Consider the following 26131-nt stretch of genomic DNA (forward strand, 5'->3'; position numbering starts at 1 on the left):
TCGTCGAGTAGAACAACTATGCAAAAAATCAGCTTAATTGGATATCATTAAGTACCTGATCGGAACCTTTTTATCTTAAAAAGAATGGATCCGAAACATTGGATCAAATCCACTGTAACCCATGGACTGAGAATTATATGGGCTCCGATCAGATATTTAATAATATCCAATTAAGCTGATTTTTTGCATAGTTGTTCTACTTGACGAGCTCTACAAAGTGAACGATTCAGATCATCGGAGCGAGACCGAGATGGGCTCCAAAATTGGGACGTCCCCTTGGGGATAACAGCCCCCCATTCCCAAAAATTGTACTCCATCCATACGCAAAATATTTTGTCTAAAAGACAACTAATTTAAGAGGTTGATTACAAGGTTAAAATACACTGATAAGTCTAATCGTGCTTCATAATTGGTCATTGAATGACCTAATATTTTGAAATATTGTCCTTCCTATGATAGCCTTATTCGTAAAACTATTGAATCTCGAAAAAAATAAAATGCTCGTGATTTCTACGCATTTGAAGCAATTTAAGGCAATTCAAAGTTTTTGGTGGGGTTAAAGTAGTAAAATTTGGCTAAGATCACATGCCTTGGGAAAAATCAAAGTGAATGGGATCAAGTGACCCCCTACTTATATTCAAGACCCTCCACTCCTCCGGCCAATCCTATTCTGGACCCTTAAAACTTATAAGAGTATCTAATCAAATCCGAACAATTAATTACACCAACACCATTATATGGTCCTAGGAAGGTCCTTGGACCAGAAGGGGTTCCGAACCCTTGAAGAAGAAAATTTTGAGGAAAGAATCTCACATTTCCAGAAAATAGTAAGAAATTTCTGCAGAAAACAAAAAAAAAAATTAATTACACCAACACCATTATATGGTCCTTAGAAGGTCCTTGGACCAGAAGGGATCCGAACCCTTGAAGAAGAAAATTTTGAGGAAAGAATCTCACATTTCCAGAAAATAGTACTAAGAAATTTCTGCAGAAAACAAAAAAAAAAATTAATTACACCAACACCATTATATGGTCCTTAGAAGGTCCTTGGACCAGAAGGGATCCGAACCCTTGAAGAAGAAAATTTTGAGGAAAGAATCTCACATTTCCAGAAAATAGTAAGAAATTTCCGCAGAAAACAAAAAAAAAAACTACTGTACGAGTTTTCCCTTCAAACTTATGTCGATTTCTTGTTTATGAAAATATGAAAAAAGGAAATTCATTTGATTTTTGTAAAATCAGAAGAAACAAGAGAAGAGAGAGAGAGAGAGAGAAGGCGCTCAGAAGAGAATGGATTTGAGGGTTTCTCCTCATAAAATCATCAGATTAACGAGATATAAACATTCCTCATCATCGCACCTTCTCTAAACCCAACAAATCTCTACATACAATACATACATACAAATGCCTATATAAACATATGCATCAAATGTGAATTTAACAGTGATGGAAAACAGAAGAGAGAAAGATCTGAAGATTGCTAACAAGAGCGAAGGAAGCTGAGAGAAGATGTCATCTAGGGTTTGTTGTTCCTATATATAGAGGTCCGGATTGTGAGACACCATTTTTTGGTAAATAAATATACTAGATTGCCCTGCTTTCGATAGGTCCCCATCTTATTGCGTATTTGCATTTCTACCCCGGGTGATTGTACATGCTTCAGTCACACCCCTCCTCTCTCTCTCTTTAACACTGAAAATATGAGCAGGAAAAATGCTAGTTGCGGGAATTCAAAATCAACCTTTTTTTCTGGTGATATTTTACATTTCGTAAAATTTTATACCATTTTCTTTTGAGGACTAGAGGAGAAGGCAAAAATTCCTTTAAGGCCCTCGTATGCTGGAATGGTACTCGATAGTCAATATCGATGCCCTTGACCTTCAAACGTTAAGTATACAAGACGAATACGTTCAAAAAACTTGAACTTCCTCCTATTCATAATGCATAGAACTTTTGGTTACTTGAGAAGGTACACAAGCAATGAACTCTTTAATTTAGTGAAAAAGAACGGTTTCGCGAATTAAAGCTATGTTACAACACTTGACAAAGAAAACATGATCATCCTAACACCTTTGGCACATAGATGTGTATCAACTATCAAACGCACAAGGCTTTTTCGTGAATCACACTCAAATTGTAGGCAACGTAAGAATTTCATCTTCTGCTAATTTATTCCTCTTTTGCTCTTTTTTGTTCATCATTTGTCTTCACTTGTTTGATCTATATGCAAAAACTCACATGTTTGGTGACAAGCTACCTAAGGAAGAAACAGTTGTCAACCTCACAGTTGAATGATGCTAGAGCTAGAGGACTTAAGTAGTTCTTTCCTGATTCTGGGTTTATTAGTGGCGATCTAGGTTCGCTTAAAGAGCTCCATCGTCACATATTTGCAGAAGAACAATTGAGAATCTTGGCTACATAAATGGAGTATAAGGTAGTTCTTGTAAGAACTGTTTTTCAACATTGGTTGAAATTACAAAGGAACGTATTCCAGGCCGATTTTGAGAAAACAAAATAATTTCACCAATTTACATCTTAATATTATTGGATCTCAATTACGTAGTAATTCGTATTGAAGACCAGATAACCCAGATTAGAGACAATCAGGCCAAGGAAATCACCAAGGATAAACAAATCATTATTTATCCTACTAATATTAAACCTCCTTTAGCTATTTCAGGATTCAAGCTTAATAATCCGAAAAAGAATTCTGAGTTAATTGAGGAATTGGACAAAAGACTCAAAGGTCTTTCTCTAAATGTTATTTCTGAAGAATTTAATTCCGATATGAGTAATCATGAAATTCTATTGATCAATCACGCTTTTAATTGGAAACGACGTTTTTTTTTTTTAAGTTTGGTTGTTGGTGGACCCAAAATCCCAAACCGACTTTTTTTCTTAAATATATTTGTTTCGTAACCATTTTTTTCCTCAAATTTGATTCGCTCTAACTACAAGGTTGGTTCGGCCTCATGGTAGACTTGTTCTTTGTGATGCGAATCATAATAAAACAAAATATAAAAATTTGGGTCACACATACTTGATCTAGTTTCCTGGTAAAAAAATGTCCTTTAAATTCTTAACACAGTTTTCATTAAGTTTTCTTACTCACATCTCTCTATATCTCTCTTTACTTATTATCCAAAATATTTATCAAACAACCTCTTGTTGTCGTATTTCCCCATATAAAGTATAAACTTGCAAATCACATAATTCGCGCAGAGGCTCATGCAAAGATGAAAATAAATTAAACTGTGCTTCTCACCCTCGAGTGGGACCCACAGACAATGTGGGCCGAACCCTATTGGTTGGTTTGGGCGCGAGGTTGCTTGTCCAATTCGTAGCACTCGTTAGTTTTTCCCAATTAGCATATGTTTCCAAGGAAACTGATTATAATCATTGAGACCTTGTTCAGTTGAGGATTTGGATTCTGGACTCTAAATTATTACCATACTCTAAAATTCACTAATTATCCCTATCTCTGATCATCATTTTCATTTTTATTTCTATATCTCTCAAATCATTATCTCAATCATTACCAATACAGTGGATTTTAAGGCCAAAATCATTACCCACTAAGTCACGGTCTCACAGAGCTCCTGGCTCTCTATCCCCCTTTTAAGAGCAAAGCAGGTGCCACAATGCCAACTTCTAATCTTAATGAACTCCCCATCCGGTCAAGTGTCAGAAAGAGTAGGCGATTGAGGTGTAAAGAAAGGGAAGTCAACAAGTATTTCACCCAAGGAGCTTAGCGATGGAGCAGTAAAGTAATTCAAGTAACTATCCCTATCTCTCTGATGAGGTTGGTCTCGATCTAGAACTGTTTCAAACATATTCGTTATAGGGATTCCGCTACTAGAACTGAAGTAAAGCCTGATACTAGCATCATCACATTGATCAAGTGAGTGATAAATTCAAGCGATCATGAAAATCCCACACATAAACTTTGTTGTCAAAGAATGATAAAATTCAAGTGAGCAGTTTCGTTCGTGCTTCTAGTTTCCATGTGGAATATCAACAAGAACAATGAAAGCTATATAAAAATCTGGGATATACTTATTAACGGAGCAGCTGTAACTCAATAAGATTGATATTTGAGACGATCAATGTTGAACCATGGCAAATCTAAAAAGCACTGGGACAATGCAAATTCAAAAGCAACCATTTCATTGAGGTTAGCAATCTCAAATTCTCATCAGAATGCATAATTCCAGAAGGAATACGAAAGAAGACAACCATTACATTGTGTAAATCTCAATCAAATACTATTTCAAATCTCTTGAATCCAATCCAATCCAATTCATTGCCAAAATTACAAAACTGTAGACTCAAAGATGAACAGATATCATCAATCACATTGCCCCCATAATGACATATACTGGTATACGTATTAACTCCCCCATTCATAACCCAAAAGCTCAAACAAGTGAGTACTTGAAAAGCAAACCTCAAAACAGAACAAACAAAATCAGAAGACCCAATAAAAATCAAGTTTTAATTCCCCAAATTTCAGGTCAGAATTGCGAAAAGGCATACCAGTAACACCAGCAGCACCACAATCCCAACCCAGCAAACCCAATCCCTCCTCTTCTTCATCTCCTTAGCTTGAACAAGTTCCTTTGTCCCCCCACTGACATAGGCCGCGGCACTGACGACGTTTTCCTGGATATCATTGATCTTTTCGCCTTGAGTCTCAACCAAAACAGCCATATCAAGAAAAACCTGGTGGAGCTCGGTCAAGCTCCTCTGAATCTCCTTCAATACCTCATGCCTTTCTTGATTCTCCATCACCAAATCTCCCTTCCCTTCGAAAATCCCAACTTGCCCATTTCCCAAAACCATCTTTTCCATCATTTCCTCAGTGGGTTCCTGTCCTGTGGCACTATAGTACCTCCTCTTAAGCCCTTCCTTATGCTCTTTAACAATCTTTTCCCTCAAGCACTGAAAATCATTCATCATATCTTTCAACTTGATTCTCAACCCATTAGTCACAGACATTCTTGTTCGATCCACGGGGCTTCCCTCTTTGAATCCAACCGATATGCTCCGGTTAACTACATTGGATTGATCAAGCAATTCCAATTTTGTTTTGATGATTTTCGCCTTCCGAAGAACAGCAACCATGTCTGAGTTGATTCGGTCTCTAAGGCCTCGGATAACTTTAGCACTGTGAGTGGATTTCGTCTCTTCGTTTAGGGATTGAAGATCCAGGAGGAGATTAGTAATCTCTTCCATATCTGCTTTGATTCCGGCCACCTGTTCGAAGAACTGTGACAGGTTCTTCTCATCAACTGGGTCAAGTTGACCCATTTCAAGATCTGGCCCGGCCTCAAGATCTTTCATGGCCTGTTTCTTCAATTCGATGAAGCTGAGGAACGATTTGGTCATAAGATCATTCATCTTTGCTACTGTATCACAATACCCACCTAAATATCAAGAAAAGTTCGAAACTTTGTAAGAAATTGTACACAACAGAAAGACTAAATAAAATATGTATCAAAACATGCGTGCTTAAGAAAAACGTTAAAACCCATGCCTTGATTTGATTTGGTTTTGGTGATTCTGGAATTGGGTTTTCTCGGGCGATAGATACCTTCAAGAAAAGATCTGCATTAGAAAGAAATTGAATGGTTTAGAGGGTATTTGAGTCAAGAAACAGGCGTGAATTCAAGAAACACAATGTTGGGTCTTTTCAAGATCATAATCAAATAGAAAAGCAGAACAATGGACAATCTTGGGCCCTTGAAGGTTCAAATAATCGATCAAACATACTCAGAAAAGAAAAGTACGGAGAGAGAGAGAGAGACAAGAAGACCTTGAAGTGTGTCTCTGCCAGGGCTGAGGGCAATGGAGGGCTTCCAGAAAGAAGAGGCAGAGAGAGAGAGAGAAGAGTCTCTGGAACTTAATAGACTAATGAAGAGGAGGCGGGTTTGCCGGTGGCGGTGGCTTTCCGTTGGGGGTTTTCTCTCTCCTTTTTTGAATTCAAAATGTTGAAGGGGGAGAGGGGGGCCGGGGGGGTTACAAATCGGTAGTAGCCGTTATATATATAGAGCGTGGTTTTCCCTTCTTTCTCTCCGAGTCTCCGTGGAGTGGTTTCATCTCCAGCGTTTAGTTTGCCGACCAATCTCATCTCAATTCTATTGGGATTTTTTTTATTGTTTTTATTTTCTTGTTCTTGTGTTTCAACAGCAAATAAACAAATTTGGAAAACAAAAATGTTGCAGACACATACGGCGGAAACAGATGTTGTCTATAACCGTTTGATTTGTGTAAGTTCTACTTAAAGTCATGTAGGACCCAAGTGCATAAGGTGACTCTGAAATATCAGTATTCCGATTTGAGAATAAATTCTTTACACAGCCGGTGTAAACATTTGTTTCCTCCAAATTAATTACATTGCGTCACGTTTCAAAACAATTGTCACAATCAATAGAACATGACGACGTGACAGAATGTAATTAATTTGGAAAAAAAAAATATTTACACCGGCGATGTAAAGAATTTATTCTCTTCGGATTTATGCACTTTTGTTTTGTTTTTTTGATGATTCTATGCACTTTTGTTACTTTTTGTATCACTTGCCTTGTTGCTGAAAATAGATTCCTTTTGGCACATTTTGGGTTTTGTCCCTTTTGTAAAGAGTGAATGTGAAACTTTTACAATTTAGGAAAGTAGAGGGTTTTTTGGAAATTAAAAAACCCCCAGAAAATAGCCTCTAGAAAATTTAGGCTGTGCTCGGAGAAAGAATTTGTAGAGAAAATTTTACTGGAAAAAAGTATGTACAAAATTAGTATATGAAAACACGCATCAGCACCACATAACCACCCGGACCGAAGCTAAGATCTCAGGCGTACTACATGAATGAAAGAGTTTGTTTAGTTCCACCAAGCAGCAACATAGACTTGAATCCAAGAGCCAGTGGAATAAATTTTCCTTGTTTATTTTCCAAGTTATGAAGCCACAGAGTATCACTGCTGTCTTCACTCCTTTTTTCATGATGGTAGACCAGAATTACTTTTGAGATTCAACCATCCTTTCGGGTGGAGGCTTCGGAGCTCTATCCGGATGTCAAGTACCTCAACCAATCTGCCTGGACACTTCGGGCTAGTTCTTCGTAGTTATATGTTGCAACAAATTCAACAATTGAGAAGGGCGACAGTAGTGGGGCTCGTTAATTCCAGAAATGATCTACTAGTTTTTTGCTTTCGCTTGAGCTGTTTCGGCGAAGTCCAGGGGAGGATGTCATTTAATTTGTGCAATCACATTTCATCTCTTTACTCTACTTTTCTTTCCTTTCCTTCCCTTGTTCTCGAAAACCAGTCAAGTGAGATTAAATGCCTGAAGCAACTTCCAGATCACGTTGAATAATGGGATGTTCTCATCAGGAAAATGGAAAGTCGAAGGACCAGAAACCTTTAGACAGCAATTGTCACAGAAATGACAAGCTTGGCAAAGAACAATGAATGTCAGTGGTTAACCTAAAGTGATCTTATTATTGATTCATACCATAGAAATGTTGACTCGAGAAATTATCGAGTGAAAACAAACAAATAAAGTAAAAATGTGAGGTATACAACAAAAACCTCTACATAGAATCATAAGCAGTACATTGAGTTTGTTAAATAAATCAAGCAGTAAACAGACACCAAGTGAAAACCAAAACCAAAGACTAGCCTTTCTCAATTTAACTTAGCCCTTTCTCACCTTTCTACCTTTGTACCCACTTTTCCCCTTTGCTGAACCCTTTCCATCCCCTTTACCTTTCTGACCACCCTTTCCATCCCCTTTACCTTTCTGGCCACCCTTTCCCTTCTTCGAATTACCCTTGCCTTTCTTGTCCGCCCTTGCATCCTTCTTCATCCGTCGATCGACAAGCACTTTCCCCTTTCCAACCTTCACTTGGACCCCTTTCTTTGCCACCACATACTCCTTTTGAGGCCTTTTGGGCGTCGACTTCTTATAAAGGCTTTCAATCATCTTTGTCTTCGAACGATCCGATATGTCTGCTTGGTCCGATATGGTGTTTGCCTTCTTCCGAACCTTTTCTAGCTGCCTCATCGCTACACGCTTCTTCCGGGCCTTGGCTTGGAGAACCTTCTTAGAAGACCGCGCATCAATTGCTTTGAATTGGGCCCTCATTGCAGCGACCTCCTCTTTAGTGATGGGCTTCACTAGTTGACGATGCTTCTTCTCTTCATCCTCGAACCATTTGGGCAATCCCTTATCATGGAACATATGTTTGTTGTAGGCATCATCTAACATTTGCTCCCTTTGCTTTTTCCTCAACATTTTCTTCGCATATGCCAAAATCTCAGCTTTTGTTTCCACATCGTCATCCGATTCATCAGAAGATGAGTCATCGCTAGAATCTGAAGCTGGAGCGGGGACTATCTCAAAATCATCTTCAGTTTTCTTTGAAGGTTGAATTTCTTTCTCTCTGTTTTTCTTGTTCTTTGCGGGAACAGTGGGCGGTTCTACTGGCTCAGCCACCTGCATATCAATTTTTTTGGTCCCTTCCGCAAGCCTGAGTTGTTTCGGTGCTTCATCCACCTTCATTTCATCTTCACTATCGAACTTATCCACGTCTCCCACAAGCTCATCATCTGCCTCATCAAAGACATCTAAAAGAAACCACTTCCTAGCAATCTCCTCTTGAGTTGGTTCTTCCTCGAGTGGCACCACGAGAGGATTTGCTTCATGATCTGCCCCATCATTGTCTGAATCTTGGTCTAAAGGAATCCTCTCATCTTCATCACCATCCTGCACAGCCAAACGAAAACCGATCCATCGTGACAAGAATAATGATTAGTACACATCACTCCACCCATCCGTGACATTGGAAATAAGAAAAAAGGGGGCACAAAGGAATAAAAAGGGGATTTATATGCAAAAATGTATAAAATCCTTGTCTATGAAAGGATCAAGGAAGATAACAAATCCTCATTAGAAACGATGGTTAATAAATATAAAGAAGAAATGAAAGAAATGAGGAAAAGATAAAAGAGAGAGAAGAGAAATGACTACTGACACGTTCAAACGTTGCTTTCTTCTTTTATTTTCTTAAATTATTATACCTCAGAAAGTTCACCATCTTTCAAATGCATCTGCTTTAAACGCTTTCTCTGCTTTGTACTTCCTTCTTTTTTCTCCACAAAACGTTCATAAGCCTGATCAAGCATCTCTTCCATCTGCTCATCGTATCTGCTAACAGAATGAATCATTTAATTACAGGCATACTTTTCATCAACTGTAATGTCAGGTATAACGAAGAGGGAATCACCTTTTGCGTTCTTCGTCAGAATCCACATCACTAGAAGATAATTCCTGCTGCTCTTTACGGGTTTCATCTTCACTATCTACCACATCACCAGTTTCATCATCATATTCACCAGTATCAACAACTGCTAAATCCTTCTTCCCCTGAGGGTCAACAATACAAGAGGGTAAGCGGATGATGACTCTCGAAATACAGCAGAACAGCCAAATAATATTTCGTCCAAAATGCCAAGCCGAGAGTAGACAGGGTATTTGAACCTAGAACATGTAGTGTACCAGTTGACATGAATCTATTGTATGACGACTCTTTAAACACTAGTGACTAGTGAGGAGTAATTCTTAACCTCAAATATGTCCAAGTCAATAGTAAATCAAAGGACAAGAAGTTGCATACTAATCGGATCCATGAAAAGATTTGCAAAAGCTACCACGTTCAAAATTTTGTTTCGCTATTAAAAGAAACCCAAGTCTGAAATAAGAATCATTTGCTTTGTGCCTTTGTTATACCATGAACTTAGTGCTTTAGATTTGAATCTATCACCATAAATTTCTTCATTGACAAGATAGGCATGTCCATTATCCCTAACCAAATTCAGTTTATCTTCTCATTGTTCTGAAAACAGGAAACCCCATCGACATAGCCCAATTTGATAGTTGACAAATTGATACAAAGAACAAGTTACGTCACATCAAAGTGGTATGTGAACAATCACAAACCAACCCAGAAGGCTAAATTAAAATAAATGCAAAAAAAATCCCAAAACCGCTTTCCAAATATCAGACCAGCATTAAAAAGTGACAAATCAAACTGCAAACTAACCTTCATAGAAGATAGAGAAAACAACTCATGATCAGTGTAACCATCCTCCGTAGCATCCACTTGCATCCCTGTTGCTTTCCTTGATTTTTCCTGGAAGTTCGAAGTGAATTGAATCAAACCAAGTCATCAATGAAACAGGTGAACATAAAAAAAGAAAGAGAGGAAATCATAGTCTGCCCCAAGTTTGTATGGCTCGGGTCAAGATCCAATCCTTGAAACTCAATGTTCTCAAAACCCGCTGGTGTTCGTTAAAGCAGTGTTAAAAAAGAGGAAAAAACAAAGAAATTACACCCTCTATTTTCCTATATTCCAGAGGCATCGCTTCAGGCCTTGAACTCAACATAATACTAAATTAGCCAACCGAAGACCAGGCCTCAACCATACACGGTCACGTTAAATGGCTAGAAACTCCACAACAAGTGCACTCGATAATCGATGTAGAATAGCACTCCATTAGAGATTTGTTCAGCAAAAAATGTTCTGACAACGAAATTTAACAAAGATGCAAGTGTTTACAATTTCTTTAGTCGCAGCTAAAATCGATGTGGAGATAGAGCCAGAAGTGAGGCTTCAACAAAACAAGTGGTCATGGTTGATAAGCCATAAGCCAAAGTGACATTTAAGGTTTGTGCGTGCATACAAAAACAAATGAATTATAGAATGATAGGATGAGGAATTAGAAATATAGGCTTTGAACCTTAGCTTGTCTTTTTGCAAGAACTTTTTTAGCTCGTTTCTTCTTGCGATCCATAGCATAAGTCAACTCCTCCATCTCATTAAGCATTTTCTCATCTTCATCAACCTTACTCTCAGGCTCGACATCAGTGGTTGAAGTAGCCTTGTGTGAGGGGGACAGTGCCTTTCTTATACTCATACGCCACCTAATAGACAAAACCAAGATACAAATATGCATTTAATATCTTGATAACAAGTTGCATGTGAAAGTAAGGAAACCAAAATGCAATTTCGTGGAGGAAATCACTGATATACCTACACTGAATGGTGTCACCAACCATAGTTTATGGATAATCACAAGCACATTTCAAATGCGTAATATTCAACAAATACGATCATTCTTTCAATATTTCCCATTGCTACTAAAATACCCTTTTGATAGCACCATCATCTGAACAGACACTCCAAGGCACATAATCAAGGAACTTTCAGTTCAGTTCTTCCACTACAATTCTTAAGCCCACCCCACATTCCAAAAAAAAAAAATAAGAGGAAAGGAAGTATACGTTCAGTTCCAAGTCTAAGATCATTGTGCAATTGAACTCTTGTGAGTCAAGTTCACTAAAAGAGAGGGTCACAGGTTGCTAAGCGGGCAACAATCACCAAGTGCAGTAAATGATAATGCCAACCTGAAATGTATCCCCAATAAAACACAACGAGAGAGAGAGAGAGAGAGAGAGAGAGAGAGGAATAAAAAACATGCCCGCGTGTAGAAGTTCATAAAGTGTCACTTACTTCAAAAGATGCTTGAAGTCTTGCTTTCCCAAGACACGCAGATCATCGCAAAGAGCTTTAACCTGGAAGGGAATACATGTGCAAAATATTTAACAGCTGTTGAAGAGTTCATGAGCAATTGGAACTCAAACACATACACATACACATACACATGCACGTTGCACACATATGCAGAGTGTACCTCTTCTGTTGTCAGGGCATGATCTGTTATAGGCAAACAAGCAGGATCATTGAAAGTGATAGATGTAACTGAACCAAGAATCTCAAGGGGAGAGTCAGACCAAACAAAATCCGAAGCTGAGCAAACCTTCCTCAAAACTGTCGCTCCATCTTCATACCTAGAATGAGTAGTAGTAAATGAAAATATTGTAATTGAATCTTATTTTTCCAAACAGAAGCGCATATTAAGGTGGGTGCAAATCGAATTTAGCAGAATCCAACAGAGAAAATATCCTAGGAATTGGTCTATCATTGTTGACACCAATGCAATTTGTCTGTCTCATAAGCACATCAATGCTGACAGCGTAAAATTTTATACTACATGGCAACTCTAGTGGTCCCATCTTTCCGAATAATAAAAGTGAAGCACAAGGTTCGCATGGATATCTGATGATCAATAAACTTAAAAGAACATATAGAAATTCCATTGTTCAAGGATTTACCCATCACGGTGTCTCTTTTGCTTGGTTCCTCTAAGTACGTCCAGCACCTGAGTCAGAGAATCCATAGGACAGTACAGTTCAATATCACATGAAAATGAGGCTACATGAAAACGTAAAGTTTGATACTTTAACAGGGAAAGTTTCTAAATAAATTATGTCAAACTACCTTTGGAGGTTCTTTTCCTCCCTGGAATAGATGCTTAAAATCAAGAAGACGTGGATCAATCTTTGCAGGGGCCTTGTACTTCAAACCAATGATATAAATCTCAGCAGACGTTGAACGACTGGCTGCAGGTTTATCCACATCAACCTTTTCGAATAGCTGCTACGAGAATACCAACATCAGAGTTTCTTCTATTTACAAGATCACAACAAGACTAATAGTTACGAGATAAAGAAACATCACCTGTCTAAGGCAGTACAGGACAGCACTGTAATCTTGAGACCTGAAAACCTACAAAATGCCGGTAATAAATATCCAACACAGAGGCAAAACCAAGCCTCAAAGCACTTCAAAATGAAATGAAATCGACAGAACTACCAGCCAACGAAACTACTGCAAACCCAGTAACGATAACTCATCCCAGAGAAGATAACATATATGCACATTCCAAAAATCCTAACATAAGGGGATCTCAAGACCTTACATAAGTCTTGACTCAACTTTAAACTCAAGTTAAAAAATTCCTAAAACCCCATCCACTCAAACCCAAGGGAGACATTTTTTTCGGATTTGCCTAGTATTAAATTACCTCATATAAAATAGAGCTTATACCCAAATATTTTCACTCCAACCAAGTCAAAAGTTGAGTAAATTTGTTGTATACAAGTTGTCAGGTTCTTACAAAAAAGACAGACTTTACTTATGGGGCAGTTCGTGATGTTCACAAACTATCTATGAACCTGCTACATTGAGGATTGGTTCAAACTGATAACCTAATTATGCTATTTCTAATCTTTTTTCGGTTTAGCTCCTCAGGACCAATCTAAAAAGCTTCCCACATATTTTTTTTGCTCGATTTAATAGACATAGATGGGGCTTCTATGGATTTCAAAATCGAGCGTTATTTGTTAGCGGATATTTGCACATTAATACCTATAGCAACAAGTAAGGATGAAAATATGCAATACAAAGTCCACTAAAATTGGTAAATACTAAATAGCAAGCATTACTACGCAAACATATCTTAAACATGATTCCATTGTGAGAGAGAGGAAGTGTGTGTGTGTACTTTAGTAACGAAGGTTCCTTTCGGCGCCAAAAACTCCGTAGCAAGCTTCACAGAATCAATAACCAAAGCGTTCTGACTCGTCGCCTCCTGCGCCCAAGCACCACCGACGTTCGGCGACCCATCGTGCAACACCAGATCGAACGCCCTGCATCCGTTCTCGCTCATAAGCCTCTTGACGGTGGCCCTGCACTGGGGCTTGGTGATGTCCTCCTCGACGCCGATGGCGCCGCGCACGGGGCGGATGGGGACGAGGTCGACGCCGATGACGAGGCTGCCGACGGGGACTCGCTCGACGGCTACCTGCATCCAGCCGCCGGGGGCGGCGCAGAGGTCGAGGACGCCGCGGGAGGAGCGGAGGAAGCTGAACTTGGAGTCGAGCTGGACGAGCTTCCATGCCGCGCGGGATCTGTAGCCGTGTTCTTTGGCCAAGTGGTAGTATTTGTCCAAGCGATGCTTTCCCTTCACCTTGCCCATTTCTTCTGTCTAGGGTTTTCAGAGAGAGAGATGGGGGCGGTTAATTTGGACTAGGGTTTTAGGGAGGGTTGGAGAGTTTAGGGGCTGTTTGGACGATGGGAAAAGGAGGGAAATGAAAAATAAAATAAAAAACTTTCTTCCTCTATATGGTAGTACTAAAATTAAATGGAAAAAGTGCAGACTTCGCCCATTTCGCTTTCTTTTTAAATTTTATTTTTTAAAAAGAAGGTAATTTACAAACTCAAATATAATAAAAATAAAAAATAACATTTCAATTTTTTTTGCACCGTTTAAAATATCTCAATAAAATCTATCAAACAAGATCCATATTGGAATGAAAATTATTTGAATAAAAAATTAAATTTTGAGCTTGAAATTACCTTTATTTTCTAAAAGTTCCTTTTTAGGGAAACTAGAACAGGATTTTGAGAGAAAGTTACGCCTATTTGGCTAAATAAGCAAAGTAGCTTATTTTTTATCCTTGCTGGAGTACATTTTTTATGGGTGAAAAGAAATGGAGCTGCAGGAAAGAAACAAAATTGTCCTTCAGCTCTTCAGTTGCAAAAATTATTTTGCTCGCATTTGAGAAAGAACATTGCATAGCACATTTCAATTGGGAATTTTTATAGATTTTTTAACACAAATTTGGCCAAGATACAGTGGAGTACAAGCTTCCAACCTAAAAGAACACCGATAAAACAATCAATACAACAAACTATGTACAAAAAAAGAACCCAAAACTGTGGCCAAATTGTCTTCCTTTATTCCCCTTAACAATGGGTAGAACCGGTTAGTAAAACACGTAAGCACTGGTAACCGGCAAGACTCGAACACGTCGCTAAGACTTGAAGCACCGGTTGTCAGTACATGGAAATTGCATAGAAACGAAAGTAGTATTTACTAGGGTGAAACAGATTAATGAAAACAGAACTGGGTCCTCGTAGGGTGTGTACAAGTTTCACTTCTGCAACATGGATGAATGCAGCATAATCAAATGAAATGGCACCAATATTACAACATAATATCTGTAGCAATGAATATTCCAAAGTCCAAACTATTTGCTTTCTTTTTTCTCTTCCATAATCTGGTCCTTGGATACAATTCCAGTAGGTCAAGTTATACAACCAGCAAAAGCCTTAGTCCCCGCGGAAGCCACTGCTACTAGCTGCAGGTTTCTTGCCACTATATTTCTGTTACAAGAAAAATGAGAGAGGATATGGGCAAAATTAGACGGAGTAAATAAAAAGTAAGTGGAGCAATGATACAATCAGGAAGAGAACAGGAAGAGAAACCGAAGTGATTCAAGCACCCAAAAATGAAATACAGGGACATGTTAAAACTGTTTCTCAGTCTCAAGCACCAAACACGATAACAGAAGAACTTGCAGCAGATTTTTTAGAGAACATGTACTAGTTGACGCTCACCTGCTTGCCAATATTGAATGGGAGATATTTGTACTTGATCATGTGCGCAATTTGGCGCCTCATCGTGAGGAAAAATAGAACGACCCAGTAAAACAGTAATATAGGCCAGAACACGGGGACATCAAACATGGAAAAGAAGGTGAGGACAAATGCTATGCAAAAAGCCTTTGTGATAGCGTACCTGGAAGCAGCAAAAACGAAAACAAAAAAATTATCCCCATGCTCAAACAAGGACTTGGTTTCTCATTCGGATGTTAATCTTATCAATTAAGAAACACCACACTTCAAGCGAAAGTTGGAAGCAGTTGAAGAGGAGCTCAGTAAAAGCATCAGCTCATATAAAGTAGTAATAGAACTCATTTCAAAGTTGTGGCATAGAAGACACACAGCTTAAGGCATTGCTCAATCAAACGTAAACTAAACAACCAAAAAATATCCTAGCCGCAAAGGATAATAACACCAACTACCAATTCCTTGTAAAAGGAAGGAACCTAACATCCATGACTTTTCTTCCATTTTGAAACCTGGTCCCCCAACGGAGACAACCCGATAAAACTGGATCTACAAGAATCTCGAGTTCCTGGCATCTAATGCCATTAAATGCATCTGTCCTTGGTTACATCACAAGCCAAAATCGGCCCAACATCAGGCATATGCCGTTTAGCACGCACAAAGATCTGTCATTTAAATGACATAGCTATAACCTCAAAGGAACCGGTGGTGCATTAATAATGCGGCAACAAACCCTAACAAAGGAATCTCTCTCCTTGTTAGCTATTCCCTATGTCCCCTTTTGTTGGTCCATTTTGCCACTTTTTGTTATCCCAAAAGGAATGTCCTGGTTCAAAAGCAATGGGCAAAAGTTGACGAGTTTACTTTTCTTACCGTTCCTTTCAAATTACTAGTAACAAGAAAAGGTAAAAATGTTCTGGTCCCAAGGAAAATTTTGGTGGTGAACCTCAAGTACCTTAATTGATCGAGCTAGTATGCAATTGATATGATTTTCTTGATGTTTTACGAGTCAGTAAATCGATAATCTTCCCCAACATTGAATTGTTATCACTCATTAATCTTATAGTAGCCCTTTTCTTTTTCTTTACAGGTTTCTTATAGCGAAACATGATGTGAGACATCAGATGTATACTTCATAAATCACAAGAAAAATATGACTGCAGCAGTGGATACCATAAAAAGCAAAAGTAACAAATTTTTAGGGAAGGAATCAATTCCATTAAGTTTCTGATCACTACTTCTAAAAAACTTAACGCTCCGAAATTTCTTTCAAGACCAATGAAAAAAGAGGAAGCAAAATCACACTGAAACTACAAATAAACTAGGGAAAATTAGCCATAAAGACGGTAAAATAGTTTTCATTTAGGGGAAGGACGCCAGCAAAATAGTTTTCAGTAGATGTCCTTTCAACTTTTTGAGTTTTTTAGCCATAAGGCCAAAACATGTTTAGGCACTTTCATATGGTTTTAGGGTGCACTTTCTAATTAAAGGCTTTTAGTAGTTTAGATACTTTCATAAGGTACCATAGAGTTTTAGGCACTTTCATATATAGGGTACCCTAGGGTTTTAGGCACTTTCAGAGGGTACCCTAGGGTTTTAGGCACTTTCAGAGGCACATTTGTCTTTATGTTTGCTTGCAAAAGGTGCTTGTCATTGAGCTCAAAAAATGTAAATATGCAGGATTTTTGGCTAAGTCTCTCAAAAAACTTCCCACCATATCGGATTAAAAACACAAAACAGGTCGAGTTGTAATCACTAAACAAATGGCTGCCTATTACACAAACAAGTTAAATACAGTAACAAAGGGCAATACAATTACCAGAACTTGAACTCAGGCAGGCGGCGAATGAATGGCTTGAACTCATCCGAACCTTTTGTTGGTAGAGATGGCCCATCAGAAGGTTCCAGCTCAGGATCAACGAGAGGTGACAAGAACCCAATCAACAAATTCAATACATAGATACCCACACCATAGGAAATAATGTAGAACCCCTGAAGATAGAAAACCCGCAGAGCATACAGGCATGCCAAAACGAAAGTTCCAATCCATCTGTAAACAGCATGGGGAGTACTTTTGTCCAAATAAAACTGGAAAATTTTCCACGCGTCATGCCTCCATTGATTTAGAGGTGCAGCTGCCGAGGCACCATCACCTCCATTGCCCTCCATCGAGAATTATCTTCGGATTCCTACAGGTCAAATAAAAGGCTTCAATCAACTCAAAGCATTCAATGCAGTGATTCCATGAATACACCCCAACACCAGGAAAACAATGTGGCGGGGGCAGAAGAAGTAAGGTACGAGTGGGGTCACTTTGATTTCTCACAAGGGCAGTTGATAGTTTGCATCCAAATTTTGCAATTTTGACCCCACAAAAAATCCCTAAATTGCCCCAACTAACTTCAAGTGCATAGAAACCGCAAGCATTCTCTTCTTTTCGCAAGCTTGATACTATTAAGAGTGAGGCAATCATGCATCGTTTTCGAACTAACTATCAATTGTGAAGCAAAATTACACGAATTAGTGTACAACTACCTAATAGTCAACCTCTTAATTACCTTTGCATATGGCTCTAGTTATTCCCGAGTGCGTAGCTGGGGGGAAATGCAGTGGAAGAACTGAGTCGAACAAACAAGTCAACTTTGAAGAAAAAAAATCCCCAAAGCCAGGTATCTGGCTTAGGCTTCCCAACTTTCTTCTCGTTGCCAATATTTACAGGGGATACGAATTCCCTGTACTGAAGGAAACCCTAAACTACGCAGCAAACCAATACAGAGAGAAAGGGAAAACCTAGAATATGCGAAGTTGAGAAGCAAATCGAAAATGCGCGGGTCCTAAATCAGAAACCCTAATTCTCCAAGGCGAATGCATATGCATACGTTCGTAGGCATAAATAAATACATGTATGTGTACATCAATGTCTGCAACTACGTAGGCCGGGGATTTAGTTTAAGATGCAATCAATTGAAAGTTGAATCATTAGGGTTAGAGTGATTGAAGCTTACCTTCGACGACTGTTGGAGCAGTGGAGAGATTGTTGGGAGAGAGGAGAAAAGGGATCTGTTTCGGTGAGTTGAGTGTACAAACAGTTATCAATTCTATTTGAGAAGAACGGGTCGCCTGAATTTCATGTGCAAGAGAGTGAGGGGACGGTTTTTTTGGCTTAATTGCAAAAATACCCCTAAACTATCACTTTTTAGCAATTTTACCCCCTTAAGTTTAAAACTTTCCAACTGCACCCCTTTAACTACCAAATTCTAGCAACTTCACCCCTTCTCCCATTTTCCATCTATTTCTGTTAGGAATTTGGATGAAAAATTGAAAAGTTGGATGGAAAAGTAAATTAATATACGAAAAAGCCCTTTATTTCTCCTCCCTCTCTACTATCGATAATTCTCCTCCCTCTCTACACCTCTGCACCTCTACACCACCAGAAAACCCTAAACCCATTTATCCTCTTCCTCCTACCCCTACCCCGGAATTACCCCCTCTCACCCTCCGCTCACCACTTCCACGAGTTCTCTACCACCAGGTACAGCGAACTCGATTGGAGATGCTTCTGCCGTTGATTAGAGATGGAGTTGGGTGGGATGGGTGGAGATTCGGTGGTCACTGGTGTGGGCGGCGATGGCGATGGCCATCCATCTAGATCGACAAATAGAGAGATATAGAGAAATGTTTGTTGTTTTGTTCTATGTTGTGTTTTCTTTTTTACCGTGTTTTTTAAAGTCAGGGGTACCTTGGTCTTTTTCTTTGACTCCGTCCCATTTTTTAACAAAAATGAGGGGAGGGGGTGAAGTTGCTTGAATTTGGTAGTTAAGGGGGTGTAGTTGGAGAGTTTTAAACTTAAGGAAGTGAAATTGCCAAAAAGTGATAGTTTAGGAGGTGTTTTTGCAATTAAGCCTTTTTCGGGTGGGTACCACACGCATGGTATCTGTTGGTAATACCGGCCGTTTAAACATGTTTTGAATGGTTCGAATTTTAGAGAGAGAAAAGGAGGAGAAAAAAGAGGCATCGGGTGAAGAGAGAGAAGGAATAAAACTGGACCGGAGTATATGCTATAATCTCCTACTAAAAATCCGGGGCGGGGGGCGGGAGGTTGTGTGTGTTTATCAAAATAATCTAGGATTTGTTAGGCAAAATTATCCAGAATTATTTAGTGTCGTTGTCTTTTGATCCTTTTTTTTGTTGGCTTTTGTTAGAATTCTATGATTAATTATTTGTCTTGAGGAAGAAAATTTTTTATTTTTTGATCTAGATAGTAAGTATTGTGATCAAGATCTCTCAAAAGTTCAATAAAAAAGTTATGAAAAAAATAATACTAACATTTTCCAGTCTATTCGGCATATTTTCTTTTTACGGTAGTCATATGTTGACATTTTTCAGCTTTGATCCGTCTCTTGTGTACTTTTTTTTTTCCTTTTCTTGTTGAAATGAATTAAAAAAAAATTTGAGAAGAAACAAACCAAAAGTTGCTCAACAACAACAATACTAATATAGCGACAACATGCTTGAACATATAACTTTACCAAAATATTGTTTTACTCAATTACTTATGAATTCTTTTTATTTAAATAAAATTATCTAATTTATTTTGTTATATATAAACTCAGATCGTTGAATTTTTATCAAAAGAATTACTCCAACTAAGGATATCCACAATGCTATAATAAAAAATTGATAACCAAAAGTTGTCATATCAGCATTTGATTATCCATTTAAGAGATTGTTAAGATTATCAATATAGATGTTTACAATAGCATAATCAAAATTGGATAACCAAAACTTGTCACATCATCTTTTCAAATTACAAAAAATTAAAAACTATTTTAAAATTAGTTTTGAAACTAATAAAAACTATTTACTAGGAACTTTTTTTTGGAAAAAAACAATTTTTTTTAAAAAAATTCTAGAAAAAAAACAATTTTTTAGTAAAATATTTTTTTCCTAAAAATATTGTTTGAAAAGAAGGAGAGAGAGGAAAAGGGAAAAGAGATTGAACATTTTTGTATAATAATTGGTGTATTTGATTGAGAATATGTAGAGTCTATTAAATTTGGTTATTGTCAAAATGTTGCTAGTTTTGGTTATCCAAAGCCCAAAATTTAATTATTTCTAAGGAGATTGTTAAGTTTGATTATAGCATTGTGAGCCATATTTTGCACCAACATTATTAACTTTAAAAACCTTTTACTTTTGATTATAGCATTGTGGATACTCTAAGAATTCTCAATGGGGTATTGTTGTGAAAAATACAACATTTTCGCTATTGTTGTGAAAAATAAAATAAAATTGAAATTCGTACATAAGAAAAAAATAATGTAACTTACAAATAACATTCCAAATTATAAAGCATAAAGTTTGAGGTGTAAAGGGTAGAATAAAGAGAGAAACGGGAATACAAAAACTCCTTTGGGTTGATGGCTTCAACTCTTGATTTGGAGAACAAATTCCCAGACAATGCATTGCATAATCTGCTTCTAAACACTTAGAACTAAAAATGGGAAAATTTGAGAAACTTGGGTGGCTACCTACACCCCTTAAGTTGTTTTTAGGTTTTTCCCAATTTAAATTATTTCATTGTGGACTGGTGTCATGTGACGTTGGAATCTCGATCATCAATTCATTGCACCATGCCTATTACCATCAAATTTTGGTCAAAAGCAATCTTTGTGAGGAGTACACATGGAAACAATTAATTTTAAGTAGCTTACTTTATTTAGCGATCGATTAGAAAATACTAGTGCCATGTTTGATAAGTGAGTTAGGGGCGTGTTTGATAACGGATATCGTTTTGGGGGGATTCGTAATGAGGTGAAATTAGGATCGAGATTGGTAATAAGTTGGGATTATTAATGAGTAGATGAATCTTTGTATTCATGTTTGTTTTGGACTGAATTAGATTGTAAAATTGTGAATAACATGTTTGTTTTGGATATGATAGGATATGATTGTGAACAAAATTCTCAATCCAACCTTAATCCCATGGGATAGGATTGCTAATAACACCTCCCCTTGGGTTGGCTAATCCCATCAATTGGAGGGATCAAGTATCCCATGGGATTCCTAATCCTACTCAACAAAATCACACCAAACATGGTTTTTGGAGACAAGCTCACTTTGGTAATTCTATCCCAAGCTCTAGTCCAGCTATCAAATATGGCCTAGAGGTTGGGATAGGATTGTTAATCTTGTGAGACTTCTAATCCATTGTTTGGTTGCACAAAAGGAGATGGTATTAGGATGAACATGGAATTATCAATCCTTTCAATTCATGGGATTAACAATACCACCTCCTATCAGGCATTACTAATCATTTCCCAAGCTTTTAGCTACAAAATGACCTATTTGCCCATACTTTCTTCATCGATCAATCCTTCATTGATATCAACAAGAGCAATGTTAGAACTTCATTATTCTAATCCTATCCTATGTGTGCGAAACAATCGTGATATTCCTAATCTCATATCTTTACGAATTTCATTCTAATCCCATCTTCTTACGAATCCTATCATATTTGAGTATAATCATCTTATCAACAGATGGAAATGAAAAAAAAAAAAAAAAACACAATGAAATAGACGCGGTTTAATTGGAAAGACATTACGGAGGGTTGTTTAGGACTAGTACAGTATCTTCTTTCACTATAGAGAGAGAGAGAGAGAGAGAGAGAGAGACGTGGAGGAATAAGAGCCAAGAGTGAACATGGTTGGTAATGAGTTGGGTTCGTGGAAACCTCTGTATCGTGCGAATATCCAGTAGTTGTACTTGATTCGACGCCCTTTAAAATGGCTTGACTCAGCCGAGCCAGCCATAGACTTGCTTGGCGAGTCTGTCCTTTTCTATTTGCAGGCCCCCCTACTGGGATAGTCGGGATCAGTGGGATAATTTTCAACACTTTTTTTTTTCGAAAATCCTATTGGTACCGACGGTACCATGGGAAAAATGTACCGACGGCCACTGGAAGGCCGTCTCCGGCCACCGGACGCCGATCCGAGCCGTCCAAAAATTTGAAAAAATAAAATCGAGTGGGCCTACGCGAGAATCAATGACATCCAATGTGTGTAAGGTACTTGATCCGAGCAAGTGCACTTACCAAAAAGGGGTGCGAAAATATTATCCATAACTAAATGACAATCTCTAAATTTCGTGAACATTGTTAGAGGAACAACGGCCAATGCTCAAATCCTTGAGCAAATCTACTTAATGCCAAGGATAATAGAGTTGCGACTAGACATTATTTTTTCTTTTAGGAAAGTTCAAGTTCATTCTTGGTCATTCGTTGATGTGAACATTTAAAATTGGGGGCTAATTAATTTGACCCTCCAAATGTTCATTGTTTGTTTTTCATGTCATGAAAGTCATTCGATTCATATTGAAACAATGAAATAAGTTTAATTTTAGTGATCTTGATTAGAAATTTCAAAAAATTGATGCGAAATTGGTGCAACATACAATCTATATTATAAAATAGAGCGGTTTTTGTCTATACATATAAACCCAGCACTCTCTACAACCGTCCGATCAATATTTCATGTTAGTTGTAGCCGTCCGATCGAGAGGATACTTCCTAATCTAAACTCCCCTAACCTTATGACCGGTAAATCTTTTCAATTGATTGATCTTACGTTGTTTCCTTAACAAGATTTTCCTATTTAAATTTCCTACATCCAACTAAATAATTTCCTTTTAGGTTGATTTTTCTACATTCAAAAAGGAAACAAACATTTTTTGATTCATACACTAAAAGGAAACATTCTTTGTTTTTTAAAGTTGATAATTGTTATTTCTATAAAACGGAATAGCATTCACATACGTTTTTTTTCAATAATGAATCTACGTCTTCCTTAATAATCTAATTCATAAGCTTCTCTAAGAAGAGAAGAAATCAACTTCCTTTCTACCTTGATTGGAGAAAGAGAGAGGGCCATTACCTTTGCTTTGTCAGAACAAAAAGTAATCAAATCTTTTTTTTTTTTTCGTTATTCTAATGTTTGTACATGTTCTCTCCCTCTCTTTAGGTTAAATGTTTTGAAGCAATTTGGAGTCATGTTATCTGGAGTAGTACACTGTTTCTCTCTATGGATAATTTTTTTAAAGTTGTAATAAAAAATGTTGTGTCGCGCCTTTTTTTTTTTAATCGGCGTATTGTGTCGTGCCTTTAGGCATGGACAATCACGAAATCCATGATACTGTTTTTTGAGCTTTTCTATGGTCATGACAGTATTACTATTAATTGAATTAGTGGTTTGGTTTGTGATAATATTGATTTTTATATTCATAAATGTGTATGGCTTGGTGTATGACCTGCGTAATTCTAATGTCTTCCAGTTCTTTGTTAATACAAATCTTGCTTATCCACAATGAAGGCTTTACTACTTATTATGAGTTAATTGTGGGATTAGGAATTTGTGAGACCGGTTGTCGGTCAGATTTTGATTCGCTAAATTATGATTAATATTGTAACGACCCGAATTGGGACGTTACAAATATAGTTGGGGTTCTGATTATAATTCTGACCCATTGTCAGTTTTGGTCAATCAAGGGCAAGGACTTGAAGTTTTTTTTGTAGTCCAAGATGTTATTTGTTAATGGGAGTAAAAAAAAGAACATTTTTATTTTCCTTTCATGTGCTTCCTTTTTGATAACTCAGATGTCCATGCCAATTTTCGAGCACCTCAACTAATCTTGAGAGCTCCACTCCCAATTTGCAGGGAGTTGCAGAGAGTACTCAATACTGACAATGCCTCAAAGAGATATGAATATGTTACCCCCAACAATTTGATAACATGAATATGTTACTTTATTGATGATTGCCGGGAAGTTGTAGTTGATATAGCTGCTATGGGTTACTTGACTCTCCTCTCTACCAAGGTAATTTGGGGCTTTTGGCATCTTTGTTTGTGTTGTGCCTAGCTATAAAACGTGCAGGGGCGCGCATGTGGTCTTATTGCACGTGTTGGAGTTAATAAATTGTTACGTTGAGCTTGATTTTTCTTAGACTTCGATTGTGCTCTAACGTAGACGGGCTCACTTGAAATTTAACAAAATGGGATACCTATTAAATATTGTCATCTATTACTTCTCTAATTCTATTCAATTTTGGGTTAAGAATACGTTGAAGGCACAGGCAACCGCTAGTCTATATTATAAAAATAGAGCGGATTTTCATCAAAATGTCTATACATACAAACATAGCAGTCTCTACAACCGTTCGATTATTCTTTCTATTAACTTTGTAGTCGTCGGATTGAGTGAATATTTCCTAATGTATAAACCTACAATAATGTAAAATTTTTGCTAACATTAAGGAGGATTTCCTTTTAAGATTTACACGTTTTCTAAACATACTTCTTCCTTTTCTAATTGATTTTGATTGATTTAATTTTGTTCCCCTTTTCGAAACCTGATTCAGTATTAATTTTATATCCTATATATATGACTTCCTAAATAAGTTTAAGGTCAAATTTTATTGGCCAAAGAAATTTCATAATTGATTCCATGATTTGGGCATCTATATTATAAAATACGTAATAATTGAATCCAAATTGACCAAAATATTTACAAAGGTCAAATTTTATTGGTCAAAGAAAATCCATAATTGATTCCATGATTTGGGCATTTATATTATAAAATACGTAATAATTGAATCCAAATTGACCAAAATATTTACAAAGAGCATTCCTCTCTCAAATTTTTTTTTTGATCGGCAAAAGGAAGATATATACCCGTTCATGTTTACCAATATTGGCTATTCCATACTGGAGCCGCAAACCACCACTCTGAATGAACAGTAAATACCGTGGTATCTATTGCATATTCGACTTATTCGATAAATATCACATTTTCTCTATTTATCTCACTAGCTATTTGGAAAGGTTACAGTCAATAGAGCGAGAATTCTTGGCTATGTAAGTTTAAAGAAACTCTTATATTTATAACAAGAATTCTTGGTTTATGTTAGCTTACGAAAACTATTATGTTAGGCGCTGTATTGCTAAGATTCTTATTTTTCTATACCTGGATGCAACTAATGGAATTACATCAGTTTGATAACACATGTTGCATTAGACTATTCTACGAATTTGAAATTTCGACAAGTAGATTTTGTTGGGATGAGGGAAAACTTTTCACTTAACTGTTATTTGTAACCGTCTCTCATATGAAGTGGGATATACATGCACATACATGGAACTCAGTCCATGTGAGATAGAGTTAAACATAACCGTTATATCCACACAAAAAAATCATAAAAGTACAATTTAATATTTTATTTAGACTATGTTTAAAATACGTCGCGCCGTGCCTTCAGGCACGGGCATCCACTAGTTTACCTATAAAAAAACAAAATTACAATTTATGTACTTCTTGAAACTGTATCAATCTTAAAACTTTTTTTGACGAGGTGGGTGTTTATGAAAAAAAGTCTAGGAGTATATTTCGAAATTTATTAATCTTTAAAAAAGCTGCTTTGAGTGTTTGCCAAAATTCTTATCAACAAAATTTGAGAATCTACGGATTCGTGGAAGTTGAAATAAGAAATAAGACTTGATTGTAGAAAAGTTGGGTTTAAGGTGCAAATAAAACCGATTTTGGAATTTTAAGTACTCTAACGAGTGATTTTAAATTTCTTTAAGTAAAAATTGCCAACTTTTTGCTAGAGCTTTAATCAAAATCTCACAACTACAAAACACACACGTGTATATATATGCTTTTGCTAAAAAAATAGAATCCGAAACCATAATCTAAAACATGTATCCA

The 26131-nt window shown here is 37.2% G+C and overlaps 3 protein-coding genes and 1 non-coding gene across 7 annotated transcripts; all 4 read right to left on the reverse strand.

Moving 5' to 3' along the window:
- Positions 1-1278: 1278 nt before the first annotated feature.
- Positions 1279-1358, reverse strand: LOC131309096 (small nucleolar RNA U30). Its single transcript, XR_009194763.1, has one exon. It is a non-coding gene; the product is annotated as a small nucleolar RNA U30 (small nucleolar RNA).
- A 2862-nt stretch (positions 1359-4220) lies between these two features.
- Positions 4221-6052, reverse strand: LOC131307939 (syntaxin-112-like). Its single transcript, XM_058334690.1, has 3 exons — positions 5816-6052; positions 5537-5607; positions 4221-5426 (listed from the first exon to the last, which is right to left on the reverse strand). The coding sequence occupies exon 3, from the start codon at positions 5398-5400 to the stop codon at positions 4510-4512; it is 891 nt and encodes a 296-aa protein (XP_058190673.1). The 5' UTR covers positions 5401-5426; positions 5537-5607; positions 5816-6052; the 3' UTR covers positions 4221-4509.
- A 1414-nt stretch (positions 6053-7466) lies between these two features.
- Positions 7467-13992, reverse strand: LOC131307940 (uncharacterized). Of its 2 annotated transcripts, XM_058334693.1 has the most exons (12): positions 13461-13992; positions 12635-12682; positions 12395-12550; positions 12229-12275; positions 11748-11904; positions 11567-11628; positions 10794-10977; positions 10097-10186; positions 9281-9420; positions 9075-9201; positions 7791-8760; positions 7467-7760 (listed from the first exon to the last, which is right to left on the reverse strand). In XM_058334693.1, the coding sequence occupies exons 1-12, from the start codon at positions 13932-13934 to the stop codon at positions 7690-7692; spliced, it is 2526 nt and encodes an 841-aa protein (XP_058190676.1). In that variant the 5' UTR covers positions 13935-13992; the 3' UTR covers positions 7467-7689. The 2 variants fall into 2 exon arrangements, with proteins under 2 accessions (XP_058190676.1, XP_058190675.1); XM_058334692.1 differs by having other exon boundaries at positions 7467-8760.
- A 799-nt stretch (positions 13993-14791) lies between these two features.
- LOC131307941 (protein RER1A-like) lies at positions 14792-18496 on the reverse strand. 3 transcript variants are annotated; one of them, XM_058334695.1, is made up of 4 exons: positions 18376-18496; positions 17190-17549; positions 15359-15539; positions 14792-15124 (listed from the first exon to the last, which is right to left on the reverse strand). In XM_058334695.1, exons 2-4 carry the CDS (start codon positions 17537-17539, stop codon positions 15071-15073), a joined length of 585 nt encoding a protein of 194 aa, XP_058190678.1. In that variant the 5' UTR covers positions 17540-17549; positions 18376-18496; the 3' UTR covers positions 14792-15070. The 3 variants fall into 3 exon arrangements, with proteins under 3 accessions (XP_058190678.1, XP_058190679.1, XP_058190677.1); XM_058334696.1 differs by having other exon boundaries at positions 17190-17559; XM_058334694.1 differs by lacking the exon at positions 18376-18496 and adding an exon at positions 17929-18266 and having other exon boundaries at positions 17190-17559.
- Between the last annotated feature and the right edge of the window lie 7635 nt (positions 18497-26131).

Source organism: Rhododendron vialii, chromosome 11a (assembly GCF_030253575.1).
Source record: "Rhododendron vialii isolate Sample 1 chromosome 11a, ASM3025357v1".
Classification (NCBI taxonomy): Eukaryota; Viridiplantae; Streptophyta; class Magnoliopsida; order Ericales; family Ericaceae; genus Rhododendron; species Rhododendron vialii.

Coding starts and splice junctions, on each gene's coding strand:
- LOC131307939 (XM_058334690.1), bottom strand. CDS start 5,400: ATGAATGATCTTATGACCAAATCGTTCCTCAGCTTCATCGAATTGAAG.
- LOC131307940 (XM_058334692.1), bottom strand. CDS start 13,934: ATGGGCAAGGTGAAGGGAAAGCATCGCTTGGACAAATACTACCACTTG. Junction 12,551..12,634: donor TCCTGTACTGCCTTAGACAG/GTGATGTTTCTT, acceptor TTCTCGTAGCAG/CTATTCGAAAAGGTTGATGT. Junction 9,202..9,280: donor TCTGACGAAGAACGCAAAAG/GTGATTCCCTCT, acceptor TTCTGTTAGCAG/ATACGATGAGCAGATGGAAG.
- LOC131307941 (XM_058334695.1), bottom strand. CDS start 17,539: ATGGAGGGCAATGGAGGTGATGGTGCCTCGGCAGCTGCACCTCTAAAT. Junction 15,540..17,189: donor CTGCCTGAGTTCAAGTTCTG/GTAATTGTATTG, acceptor TGCTGCTTCCAG/GTACGCTATCACAAAGGCTT. Junction 15,125..15,358: donor CATTCAATATTGGCAAGCAG/GTGAGCGTCAAC, acceptor TTCTTGTAACAG/AAATATAGTGGCAAGAAACC.